At 33.4% G+C, this 12860-nt stretch overlaps 1 protein-coding gene across 2 annotated transcripts; it reads right to left on the reverse strand.

Moving 5' to 3' along the window:
* Positions 1–376: 376 nt before the first annotated feature.
* Positions 377–6341, reverse strand: LOC112727559 (peptide chain release factor PrfB3, chloroplastic). 2 transcript variants are annotated; one of them, XM_025777358.3, is made up of 6 exons: positions 5789–6341; positions 5229–5446; positions 4486–4686; positions 3117–3329; positions 2058–2235; positions 377–778 (listed from the first exon to the last, which is right to left on the reverse strand). In XM_025777358.3, exons 2-6 carry the CDS (start codon positions 5394–5396, stop codon positions 498–500), a joined length of 1041 nt encoding a protein of 346 aa, XP_025633143.1. In that variant the 5' UTR covers positions 5397–5446; positions 5789–6341; the 3' UTR covers positions 377–497. The 2 variants fall into 2 exon arrangements, with proteins under 2 accessions (XP_025633143.1, XP_025633142.1); XM_025777357.3 differs by having other exon boundaries at positions 5785–6341.
* Positions 6342–12860: the final 6519 nt, after the last annotated feature.

A 12860-nucleotide genomic window follows, 5' to 3' on the forward strand; every position in this document is an offset into this window, starting at 1 on the left:
ACCCTAACTAACTACCGGAACAAAACCAAGAATTACGTAGTGAATAAGCAATTAATATAAAAGAAAGAAAAAAAAGGACAAATCGATCTCTAACTCTTTTGCAGTAATTTAGGTTTCTGAAGATTTAAAAATATATTTAAATCTCTAATCTTTTCAAAATCTAGACACATCGATCTCTAAGTTTAATTTGTCCCATTCTAAAAACTCTTCCACGTGCAACCAAGTCAATACAACAGAAATCACATTTAATGTTTTGTTATGTCTGACAAATCCAAGTGAACATAAAAAATCGATATGTTCAAGTTTTAAAAAGATTAGAGACTTAAATATATTTTCAAATTTTCGAAGATTTAAATGTCTACGGATCAAAGACTTATTTGTCCTTTTCTCTAAAAGGAAAATACCAAAGCTTAGAATTGCCATTTTATTTTGACTATGGATCATATTGTCCAATAAAATAATAATTACAGATTGGATTAGGTATTCATTCTAAAACTTTATGACATGAGTCTCGTATTAACGTGAGCTGCGATAAGGGGTCCAATATTCCCATCCAAGACAGAGATTAAGTCTGGCAACTCAATGCCAGTCTTTACATCATGTACTAACTTGTATGGATGAGAGGTATAACTCCTAGTTTCTTCTTGCACCGGATTTACAATTTTTCCCTTGCTTATACTCCTTATACTTTCAACTCCTTGTTCCATTGCTATCACTTGAAGTTTAGCCTTTAATCTGTTTAGTGCTTTCATCTTATTTGAAAAGTTGCTCCTCTCACCTGTAAAACGACAACAAAGGGAAGCGGAGGGAGAGGGGGAGGGGGGGGGGGGGGGAAATAGTAATAAATAAATGAAATTAATTAATCAAGAAAAGTCTGGTATCAACTTTTAAAAGTGCTAATATAGGAGACAAACTTGGTAGTGTTATTAAGTTCTGTCATATTATTAATAGATTAAAGATGACTGATGACAACAATTTTTTATCCCCAACAAACACTTCTCCAAGTGATGTTAGAAATTAATGTAATTGCGACCTTGTTTAAATCAAAGCGAGCATTACAGAAGTTGTTAAATAGAATCATATGACCTCTAAATATCTATCACATTAATAATTTCCTAGACAAGTCATGCCCAATTTTGAGTCCTTAATCCAAAGATTGGGGTAAGATACAGTGAATATTGATGCTTATTCAACCTTTATATAGCAACAATTTTTAGAAGTAAATCTAATTAATTTGGTTCAAGCTAGGATGACCAACTATAGAAGTAAATCTCTACCGGCACCAGTTTTCCACCGTCCACCATATCCAAAGTTCGAGACCTTCCTTAAAGAAAACTAAAGCAGAACCACTTAAAACAACTTGAAGTAACTGACAGTTACTACAATAAAGTAATACTTGGTGAAAATAATGTCTTGTAATTTTCAGGATCTACCTCTCTCTGAACTAGCAAAGAATCCACAATGTGGCATGAGGAGCTTTTTGTTACCCACTAAAAAAGGACAGTCCGGTACACAAACATCCCATGTTAACACAGTCCGGGAAAGAGCTGCACCCAAAGGATGTAATTTACGTACCGTAACCTGATAATTACATTAGTGATTGTTTCCACAGCTTGAATCTGTGACCTTGAGGTCACATGGAAACAACTCAACCGTTGCTCCAAGGTTCCCTTCTTTTTTGACTTTTGTTACCCATTAGTTATCTAAAATAACAGTGACGGCAGGTATCCCGATTTCTCACATCGGAAATTAGCAGAACTACTTTATTTTTTATGTTTTTAAAAAGGATACTATTGCAACAAGTAATGCAGTATATTCCAAAATCAGTGATGGCAGAAAGCTCTAGCAATGATACTTTCCCTCATGACTGCAGCGGGAAGAGATGGAAAATAATTTTGCAAATGTTTCAATGCAAAGTAATTGGGCTATATTGCAAGTAAAGTAGCAGATCATCAATGACCAAAGGGAGAAAAATTACGTATCAGAACATGTGGGGCATTGCAATTTCAGCTTCAGACAACAAAATTGTAAATATTTTAACTCAAATATAGGCATACCAGAGGACTGGACACTTATGCCAGTTGGTATATGTTGAATGCAGACTGTAAGACCAGTTTGTTTCTTCTGTTCTGCCGGAATCGAGGGCGATGAGATAATCAAATCCTCAGAATCAATTTCTAGATCACACGGATTTTCAAGGAACATGGGAATAACATCTACAATTGCCAAGCTAGCCTGTAAAATTTAACTTCCGTAAACATTCTAAACAAAATGATTTAATCAAATCTTCTGGTGCATAGTCAAAAGCTCAAAATAACAAAAAACAAAAATCTTCAATAAAATATAAAATGTCAACAGCCATGCGATGATTGTAGTATTATAATCCAATCAACCGAAGCAATAATGTTGCAGAACCTCATTGTCACAAATCTAGCCAGATAACAGGCTAATGATCAGAACTCAAGTTAGTGTCATTGAAATATCATCCAATCCAGAATCCATCAAGCATTTCTGCAATACATTATCTAGTTTATGAAAACACAATGTTTTAATGGTAACGTCCTTTATATACAAAGGATGGTTACAACTATCTCACTTAAGTAAATTAAAACAGTTCCATCTTTTGTCATTGTATTTTTATAACTATCGACGCGAACAAATAAAAGATTCCATAGGTCATTTTTTTTTAATCAACTTTTACTGCAAATAGGTGAAACATGCATGACCTCTCACTTCATCGTGGTTTGTTTGTGGACACATAATATCAGAAATCTAGAGCTACACAGTTTCTAAAAGCCATAACCTCATATTTGAAACTTTTCCTAGCATTCAAAGTTTTATTTACTCAGAAACAAGGTCGATTTGTAAAGGCTAGTAGAAAAGCTTGCTAAACAGTAACAACAACAATTATAAGAACAGATATGATAAGTTCAAGCTAACTATGCGTATCCGTACAATGATTATGCAATGATAGAGTTAGAGTTAACATTAAAGATGTGGAATTAAAAGACTCTACTTCCCAAGAAAAATGTCTCTATGATAATATGCCATGTGAATATAACAGTGCACTAGAAATGAATGTTTACTTTTAGTAAGACAAAAGGAATTGTTCAGACCTCAAGCTCTGAAGACTCATTCGGGGAATCACTTATCAGTTTGTGAACTCCTTTTTCCCCTGAAAGATAGCCATAAGCACACTCGAATTCAAGCTCTATCATTGCTGAGTTAATTCCTCCGTTCTTGAATGGATACCTATCAACAATCCTTCCCTCATAACCTTGTTTCTTGGCCCATTTAAGATACATGCTAAGGAGTCGTTCTGCCCAGAGCTAATTTGAGCAAAAGAATTTTAAAAAATAAAGAAAAAAACCAGAAAACCTTCAAATGAATAGTGGCAACATAAAACATTGATCTTAAGGCAGATAGTCAACAAGTCAATTTTAGAATGTCGCGATGTTCCTAGCAGCTTTCTAGGATTAACCAATTGTAAAATGGATATATTCGAAACTTTTAGCACTTGAAGAAAAATCTGAGACAATTAACCTCAAATTTGTTAGAGAATGTCCTAATAAAGCATAACTTTAATTGATGGAAACCATGTTGATACTTCATCTCAATACAAGCACTTCCAAACAAACATGCATGTATCAAATTCATTAGCTGGCGGAACTTTCTTTCTTTTTCTGTCTAAATCACTAATATCTGAAGTCTACTAGATTCTAGCTACCCTAAGTTAAGCCGAGTTGACTTATTGTGGGAACAAATTATTAAATTCTAGCAATGCTAGTTTTCTCCTTTTAGAATACCCAAGCCGAAGACCTTAAGATGAATATGTGCCAAACCATTGGAAGCAACCATGTACTGATAAAACATACACACACACACACACACGCAAACAAACACACAGGATAAAAAAGAAATGAATGTAATGAATGAGTAGGGTTTTACTGGCAGTGCAAGTAAATTAAAATTTCAATTGCCAAAGAAAAAACAACTCCTTTCTAAGAGGAGAACAACTATGATATTTTAGTTCAAAATGTTTACCTGTTAAGAAATATTTGATTTATAATTACAACAATTAAGCTTTGTCCTACTGGGTAAAGTTGGGATCAAATAATATGGACCAAACAACATGATAATATCCTACTGTAAATCATCTTTCAAACCTTAGCATCAATGCCCATGTTATTAGATATGACAAAGTTTTATAATGAGTTATTTATTGACAACTTAACAAAGCCCTCTTGATTCATTTGCATTTGGAAACAATTATATAAAGATTTGAAACAAAGCAAATCATGAGAAGAGACTATTTGATTTGGATCGTGAAAAATTGCTAAAGTGAAAAACAATTTTGAAGTGCATCATAATTCGGGTTTAGTTTTCACCAAGTGTATTAACAAAATTCAACAAATATAAATCAAGTTCACAAGTTATAAGTCCAAAGAATCACATAATGAAGTTCAAATATTACATTCATCAAACCTTAGGATAGATGCCTCCAGTTCCAGCTTTTATAATCAAACAAGCTCCCGACAGGTCAAATGGTCCCTTAAGAAGCTTAGACATCTCATATTGATCCAAAATCTTACTTGCACCCAAAGATGCATCATATGCTTGTTTGTAGAGCCCGTAATCAATAGCATTCACCTCAGCTAAGTGCTTGATCAACTTGGCTTCCTCTACCTGCAGGAGCAAGACTTAGAACAATTATCACTTTCTTTTCAAATTTGATGAAATTCAAAAGATGTTGAAAATAAATTGGAGCGACCGAGTGACAAAGGTTATAGAAATCTACTTCTTGAGCCATAGGTTCATAAAAAGTTATTAATTATAATCATATTGGAAGAAAAATTCTGGCTAACCTTTTGAGGATAAGGAATTTAATGAAAGAAGCTTCATCACTTTTTAAGAGGTGTGGTGGAAGAAGCAGCAAGAAACTCAAATCCACTTCTAAATTTTAAATGGCTTCAAGTGATAAAACTATGAAGTAATTCCTCTTTTCCTTTTTTCTTTTTTCGTTACACTACTTTGGGTGAAAATTTGCTTTATAGCACAGCTATCTAAGTAGATGTCATATGTATGAAACTTCTCTGCATGATTTTTTGTTTGATGTTACTGCCACACTCTCATGCTTTTGTACAGCTTACCAGAATCCGCAAGACTGTTTTACTGGCCAAAACAATCCTCACACCATCATGGAGTAAAAGATAAATAAATAACCTTACCATGTATCTTAAATCCTTAAGAGAATCAACCACTTTGATGCTATTAGCCAGCTTGACAAGAATTTCATTGGATTTAGCTGGATCATCCCACATATCAAAAGCACGTAGAATTTCTTCGTGCTTAGTTCGCTTGGCTTCTTCGATTTCTAAGGCTGTTGATGTGAACATCTCAGCACGAAGAATAGCATCTTCAATTTTCCTTCTTAGAGAAAATAAACCTGATCATATTGAAATAACTGTCATGAATAATTGAAAATTTAATAAGTAATTTATTAGTTATAACAGCCATTACGCTACCAAGATTTATAGTTTGACATTGACTTCAATCTAGCTCATCAGATTTATAGAAGAGCATTCAACTGTTCAAACACTTATAAGAAGCAAGTGATTATTTGCATTTGATATAACCCAAAGCCTTAATGGAATTTAGAATGGGAGAAACGAAATGCATGACCTCTCATAACAATACCAGACATGGAGCGAAAGCACATTGAATTTTCAACAACTAAAATCGCTGCATTCTCACAGTAAACATCAAAAGAAGAAAAGAACAGACCTACTTGTTTGTAGACATCCTTGTTGTCAGGCATGGAGTGACAAGCTCTAATTCTGGAAGAACAAAACAGAAGCTCAGCATGTGGCTTCTTATTCGTCGTCACCAGAGAATGGTGCTGCCGTTTTGAATAGAAAGAGGATGCAACGTCGTGAGCTGTTCTAAGAAATGCGGCTTCAGAGGCCACAGTTGCCATAACCGTTAACTGAGGTTTCAGTTTGAAGCAGATTCGGATTTGAAATTAGTGGGATTCACCGCCGCTATACCTCCCTCCGTCAACCACTACCGCAAGCCCCAGAGAAAGGGAAGGAGGGTAAGGGTCGTGCGGTTATGAGAGGAAGAGGATAGAACAAGAGGTTGGATGGGCAAACAAGAAGACACAAATTGGATGTGCTTCTTTGCTGCTAGCAACTAGCTACAGCTGGTGGTGGTGTTGGATATAAGGATAAACTTATCCACCTATAATGTTTTTTTTATCTTTTTTTGTCTCACACATCTAGGCACAAGCACACAAGCACATAAATTCGCATGCCGGAAGCACGTCAATTTAAAATTCTTGTAAAACATAGATAGACACACGCATATATATATATTAGATAAATTATAATATTATTTTAATATTTTATTAATATTAAAATATAAATTTTTATTTTAATAATTAATAATATATATTATTTATAAACTCATTTCAATAATACTCAGTAACAAATCCAAAAAATTTTAATAGTGGGGGCAAAAATAATATATAAAAATAAAAAAATTTAACATAAATATATTTAGATATTGAAAATTTAAAATATATTAGTTAAATTTTAAATAATTTAATTAACACATCAAAAAATATATTAATTTAAAAATATTTTTCGTCAAATATCCTCTATATCCATCAACTCATATTTTATTAATTATTTTTTATATAATACAAAAAAATTATAGCTCAATAATTAAAAAATCTACAAAAAAATATATATAGATATAAAATTAAAGAAAAAACACAAAAATAATTACGAAAAAATAAAAATTTAGCTCAAACAATCATATTTTTTTCATATAAATATAAATAATATTTATTTTTCTATTAAGTAATTATTCAAATATTTTTTGCCATTTAATTGCACAATTGACACTCTATAATATTTATGGTAAAAGTTTTTTTGATGAAAATAATTATTATACATAATACCAAAATTAAATTAAATAAATAGTAAAAATAAATAAATGATATATAATATATATTATCTCAAATTAATTAAAAACTATTAAATACTAACAGTCTCATTTTTATTTGAGAAACTAAATTTGATTTTGGATAATTAATTAATTAAATTATTATTACTATTTAATCAAGTATATTTATTTTTCTAATATAAAAAGATTAAATTTATATAATTCAATAATTTTTATGATTGTGTTATTAATTAATAACCTAAATTTTTCACACATATATTTTAAAAAAATTAAATATGGGGGAAAACTCATTATTTTAAGGAGGCATTTGATACTTATGTGTATACTTATTATTTGTTTATAAAAGTCTAATGGGGTAATTGTCCCACATACTTGTAAGTAAGTCCGTCCCTGATAATATTAAAAATAAAGTTAGATATGTGATGATATTTAGATATATTCAAATATGTTCGAAAAAAATATTTTTATTCTTATTAAGACATTATTATACACAAAGACAAAAATCAACAAATATTATATCTAAGATATGTTCGATATACGAATATAATAAATAAAAAAAATGTCCGTATTTTGATAAAAGCGAAAATTGATCTTTGGTCCTTGGTGGGAGCAGTGTGCCGCCCATAGCCTGTCTTAACCACAGTCAATAATATTTGAAAGGTTAAATTAGTTTCTTGTTTTCATTATTTCACTAAATTTGTAATTAAATTTTTATATTTATTTTTAATTAAATTTTTATAATATTTTTAATTTTGTAATTAAATTTTTTTATTATAAAAAATATTAGAGTTAATTAAATATTTTTTTAAAATTAAATATATTTATAATAAAAAATTTAATTAAATCTTTAATTATAATTTTTTTAATTTTTTTATTAATTTTAATATTTTTTACATTAAAAAATCTAATTACAAAATTAAAACAGTATAAAAATTCAATTAAAAAAAATATAAAAATATAATTATAAATTTGATAAAACTATAGAAACTAATAAAATAATTAAACATATTTAGAACTAGTAAAAAATGCACTGGCCAAATAAAATATTAATTTGGATTGATTTTTTAAAAGAGTTTTTAAATATTAAAATCATTTTTTTAAAGTAAAGTATTATTGATTTTTAAAAAATATATAATTTATTTTTTCAATAAAAGTATTTTTAAAAAAAATATATTTAAACGTATTTAAAATTTAATAAAAATATTTTATTTTTAATAAAAAATAAGTTTTTTACTCAAATAAACTAATCCAAATTAACATTGAGTCTGTGTATAAGTGTATTTTTTTCTATGGGCCAAATAAATATGTTGGTCGAAGCCATGGTTCTGAAAATTAGACCGAATTAGTCGGTCGGACTAATCCAACTGCGAACCGATAGATTTTATGGTTTGATTTAATAGCAAACACCGCTATTCTAAAAGCGGAGACAAATTGTTGAACCGGCCAAAAATCGACCGATCGGATCAAGGTAGAACCTGGCCAGTTTATTGGAAACGACGTCATTTTGTACTTGCACGCATTGTGCTAATGTCCCTCGTTTCTCTAATCGCCTTCAGAATAAAAAAGCAAACTCCTCCCACCCCTGGCTCAACCTCAACCAAGTAAAACGCTAGCCTCCACCAATCGCTACCGTCGTCCATCTTTCAAAGTGAGACATTGTCGCTGTCGCCATCCGTCGCACTCAGAAGCTTCCCTCTTCGTGCTATCGCGTTCACTCTCACCAACTCATGTTCGCTCTCCAACGGTCCAACCCCTATTCGTTCTCACCAATTGCCTGGTTGCCGTCCTGGTCACCGTCATCTGTCATGCTCAACCACTCTCTACGTCCATCGAAATCCAGTGCTTATTGCTAGTGCTTGTTCTTCGTTTTTCTTTATGCTCTGTTCAGAAATCAAACCCTCTTCGTGCTTGTTCTTCATGCTTGTTCTTCGAGGTTCACTGTTAGTGCTAGTGTTCATTGCTGTTGTTTTGTGTTTTTATTGATTGATTATTGATAGTGATGTACTACCATTTTTTTGTGTGAGTTATTGTGCTTAGATTGTGACTGTCAGCTATGGATGATAATATAAATTAAGAAAGATTTGCTGATAATAATACATCTATGGATAATCCCCTCACTGCTCTATTGCTTCTGTCGGAATCTCTGATATACTTCCATTTTTTCTTTTTCAATTTGCTCTGTTCAGACTGTTTTCATTATATGCTGAATGTTTTCATTATTCTCTTCTACTTGGGGATTGTATGAGTTATTATATGCTTCATTTTTCATTGTTCTAACTTCTATTCTTATTAAAAAGATTTATAATTGGTGATCTTTTGATTTATTATATGCTTCATGTTTTCATTGTTCTCTTCTTATGAAGAAAAAAAATTACATTTGGGTGATTGTATGATTCATGTTTTGATTGTTCTATTATTTAAAAGAAATTATGTTTTCATTGTTTTGTTCATTGTTTGGTTGCACTGTCCTTGCGATCTCTGCCTCTCCCTTAATGATGACATTTTATATTTGAATTTTTTTTATGATTTTAATTTCTGAAAACCAGTGCTTTGTTGTTCTTCATCTTCGTATTTTTTCTTTCAAAATGCTCTGTTCAGAAATCAATGAAGAAATTTGGATGTTTGTATTAGAGGCAGCAAAAAATTAAATTTGATTTATTGATGCCACAGGTTTTGGAGTTATCATGTGCTCTGACACTTGAGTTAGGGTTGACATTTTAGCGTGTGATACTTCTATTCGGGTTTAGGGTTGACATTTGAGTTAGATTTTCTTTTCTTTTCTTTTATAAAAACTCAAATGTCACCTATATGGGTTCTACCTGTGGGTTCTACCTAGGACTTTGGGCGGTATCGGGTGTTGTCTTGGGGCTTGGCCGTGCTGGCCTGGACATACCAGTTACTGTGTTCGGCGCACACCGAGGCGTCAAGGACATCGTTGGCTGCACTCTGCTGTTGATGTCCTGGATATACCAGAAATTTTCTCAATGGTGTCCACCAAAGCGAGGGATCTACATCTATCCTATGGTTGTGAGGTAACAACTGTTTATGTCTTTATTTAGTAATCAATTTGTAACTTCTTACAACCTTCTGCATAATGAACTGCTTTTATTCTTTTGGTTGGTGTCAGGTTGGTTGGATTGCAGCAGTAGAGCAGAGATCAGTGGTGCACGAAATTGTGATTCACACTTTTCATAACTCCACACAACTAACCAGCAAGTGCACTGGGTCGTCCAAGTAATAAACCTTACATGAGTAAGGGTCGATCCCACGGAGATTGTCGGCTTGAAACAAGCTATGGTCATCTTGTAAATCTTAGTCAGGCAGATTCAAATGGTTATGAGGTTTTGATAATTAAAAGATAAATAAAACATAAAATAAAATAAAGATACTTATGTAATTCATTGGTGGGAATTTCAGATAAGCGTTTGGAGATGCTTTGTTGCTTCTGAACCTCTGTTTTCCTATTGTCTTCTTCCAATCATGCGTGCTCCCTTCCATGGCAAGCTGTATGATCCTCTCGGATGAAAAATACCAGGTACGATCTCTGCACGGCTAATCAACTGTCGGATTTCTCGTCTCGGATGAAAAATACCATGTACAGCTACTGCACGGCTAATCATCTGTCGGTTCTCACTAGCGTCGGAATAGGACCCTTATCCTTTTGCACACTGTCACTGCGCTCAACATTCGTAAGTTTGAAGCTCGTCACAGTCATCCCTTTCTAGATCCTACTCGGAATACCACAGACAATGTTTAGACTTTCTGGATCTCAGGAATGCTGCCGATAGTTCTAGCCTATACCACGAAGATTCTAATCGCAGATTCGGATGCTCTGTTGTCAGGAGAGACGATACGAATCGTGAATTAGAGACCCAAGAGAATATACTCCTGCTGTCATCCAATGACTACGTTGAACATCATGTAGACCGCTTGTGGTTGTCAGGCACGCGGATCTTGGCTAAGCGAGTAACGAAGATAGTGGGTGATTGTCATGGTTCACCCCTTCATTCTAACTTAACTGAATTAAGTACGAGAGTATATCTTGGAGAAGAAGTAGGTGTGAATTGAAAGAGAAACAATAGTACTTGCATTAATTCATGAAGAACAGCAGAGCTCCGCACCTTAATCTATGAGGTGTAGAAACTCCACCGTTGAAAATACATAAGAGAAAAAGGTCTAGGCATGGCCGAATGGCCAGCCTCCAAACGTGAATAATGGCATAAGCTAGAGACCAAAAAACTCCGAATACAATAGTAAAAAGTGCTATTTATACTAAACTAGTTACTAGGGTTTACAGAAAATAAGTAACTAAGTGCAGATAGTGGAGAAATCCACTTCCGGGGCCCACTTGGTGTGTGCTTGGGCTGAGCATTGAGCTTTACACGTGAATAGGCCATTCTTGGAGTTAAACGCCAGCTTGGGTGCCAGTTTGGGCGTTTAACTCTAGTTCTGGTGCCAGTTCTGGCATTTTACTCCAGAAAAGGGTCTTTGGTGGGCGTTTGAACGCCAGTTTGGGCCATCAAATCTCGGGCAAAGTATGGACTATTATATATTACAGGAAAGCCCAAGATGTCTACTTTCCAACGCAATTAAGAGTGCACCAATTAGGCTTCTGTAGCTCCAGAAAATCTACTTCGAGTGTAGGAGGGTCAGAATCCAACAGTATCTGCAGTCCTTTTTCAGCCTCTGAATCAGATTTTTGCTCAGGTCCCTCAATTTCAGCCACAAAATACCTGAAATCACAGAAAAATACACAAACTCGTAGTAAAGTCCAGAAATATAATTTTTGCATAAAAACTAATAAAAATATAATAAAAAGTAACTAAAACATGCTAAAAACTATGTAGAAACAATGCCAAAAAGGGTATAAATTATGCGCTCATCACAACACCAAACTTAAATTGTTGCTTGTCCCCAAGCAACTAAAAACAAAATAGGATAAAAAGAAGACAATATACAATAAATTCCAAAATTATCACGGAAGATTAGTTTTAATTAGATGAGCGGGGCTAGTAGCTTTTTGCTTCTGAATAGTTTTAGCATCTCACTTTATCCTCTGAAGTTTAGAATGATTGGCATCCATAGGAACTCAGAATTCAGATAGTGTTATTGATTCTCTTAGTTCAGTATGTTGATTCTTGAACACAGCTACTTTATGAGTCTTGGCCGTGACCCTAAGCATTTTGTTTTCCAGTATTACCACTGGATACATAAATGTCCCAGACACATAACTGGGTGAACCTTTTCAGATTATGACTCAACTTTGCTAGAGTCCCCAGTTAGAGGTGCCCAGAGCTATTAAGCACACTCTTTTTTTTTTGCTTTGGACCACGACTTTAACCGCTCAGTCTCAAGCTTTTCACTTGACACTTTCACGCCACAAGCACATGGTTAGGGACAGCTTGGTTTAGCCGTTTAGGCCAGGATTTTATTCCTTTGGGCCCTGATGAACGGATTCTTGATGGTTTAGAATGTATCTAATGAAGTCTCGTTGTGAAGTATAGTTTCTAAACCAAGCAATGATCCTTTCATACAAAAAGTTGTTTGTCACTAAAACAAACCCCTAAATTTATAAACCGAAGTATTCGAACCTCGGGTCGTTCTCCCTAGGACTTGTAATGAAGTGGTTTGTTATTGGTTGTGAGTTATTTTGGGGTTTTAAGATTTCGTACAAGAAACATAAATGGCAAAGGAAATAAACTAACAACTAACAAAGCTCTTGGCAAGATACGAGAACTAGAAATCCTATCCTAGTTATCCTCCTCAATTGTGATGAGAATTGTTCATTGCTCCCACTTAGTTAACCCCTAACCATGGAGGAAAGTCAAGTGGATGAATCAATTTGATTCCTCAAGACCTAATCAACTCCTAAAGGAAAGACTAGCTTTAGA

This window comes from Arachis hypogaea, chromosome 12, assembly GCF_003086295.3.
Source record: "Arachis hypogaea cultivar Tifrunner chromosome 12, arahy.Tifrunner.gnm2.J5K5, whole genome shotgun sequence".
Taxonomy (NCBI): Eukaryota; Viridiplantae; Streptophyta; class Magnoliopsida; order Fabales; family Fabaceae; genus Arachis; species Arachis hypogaea.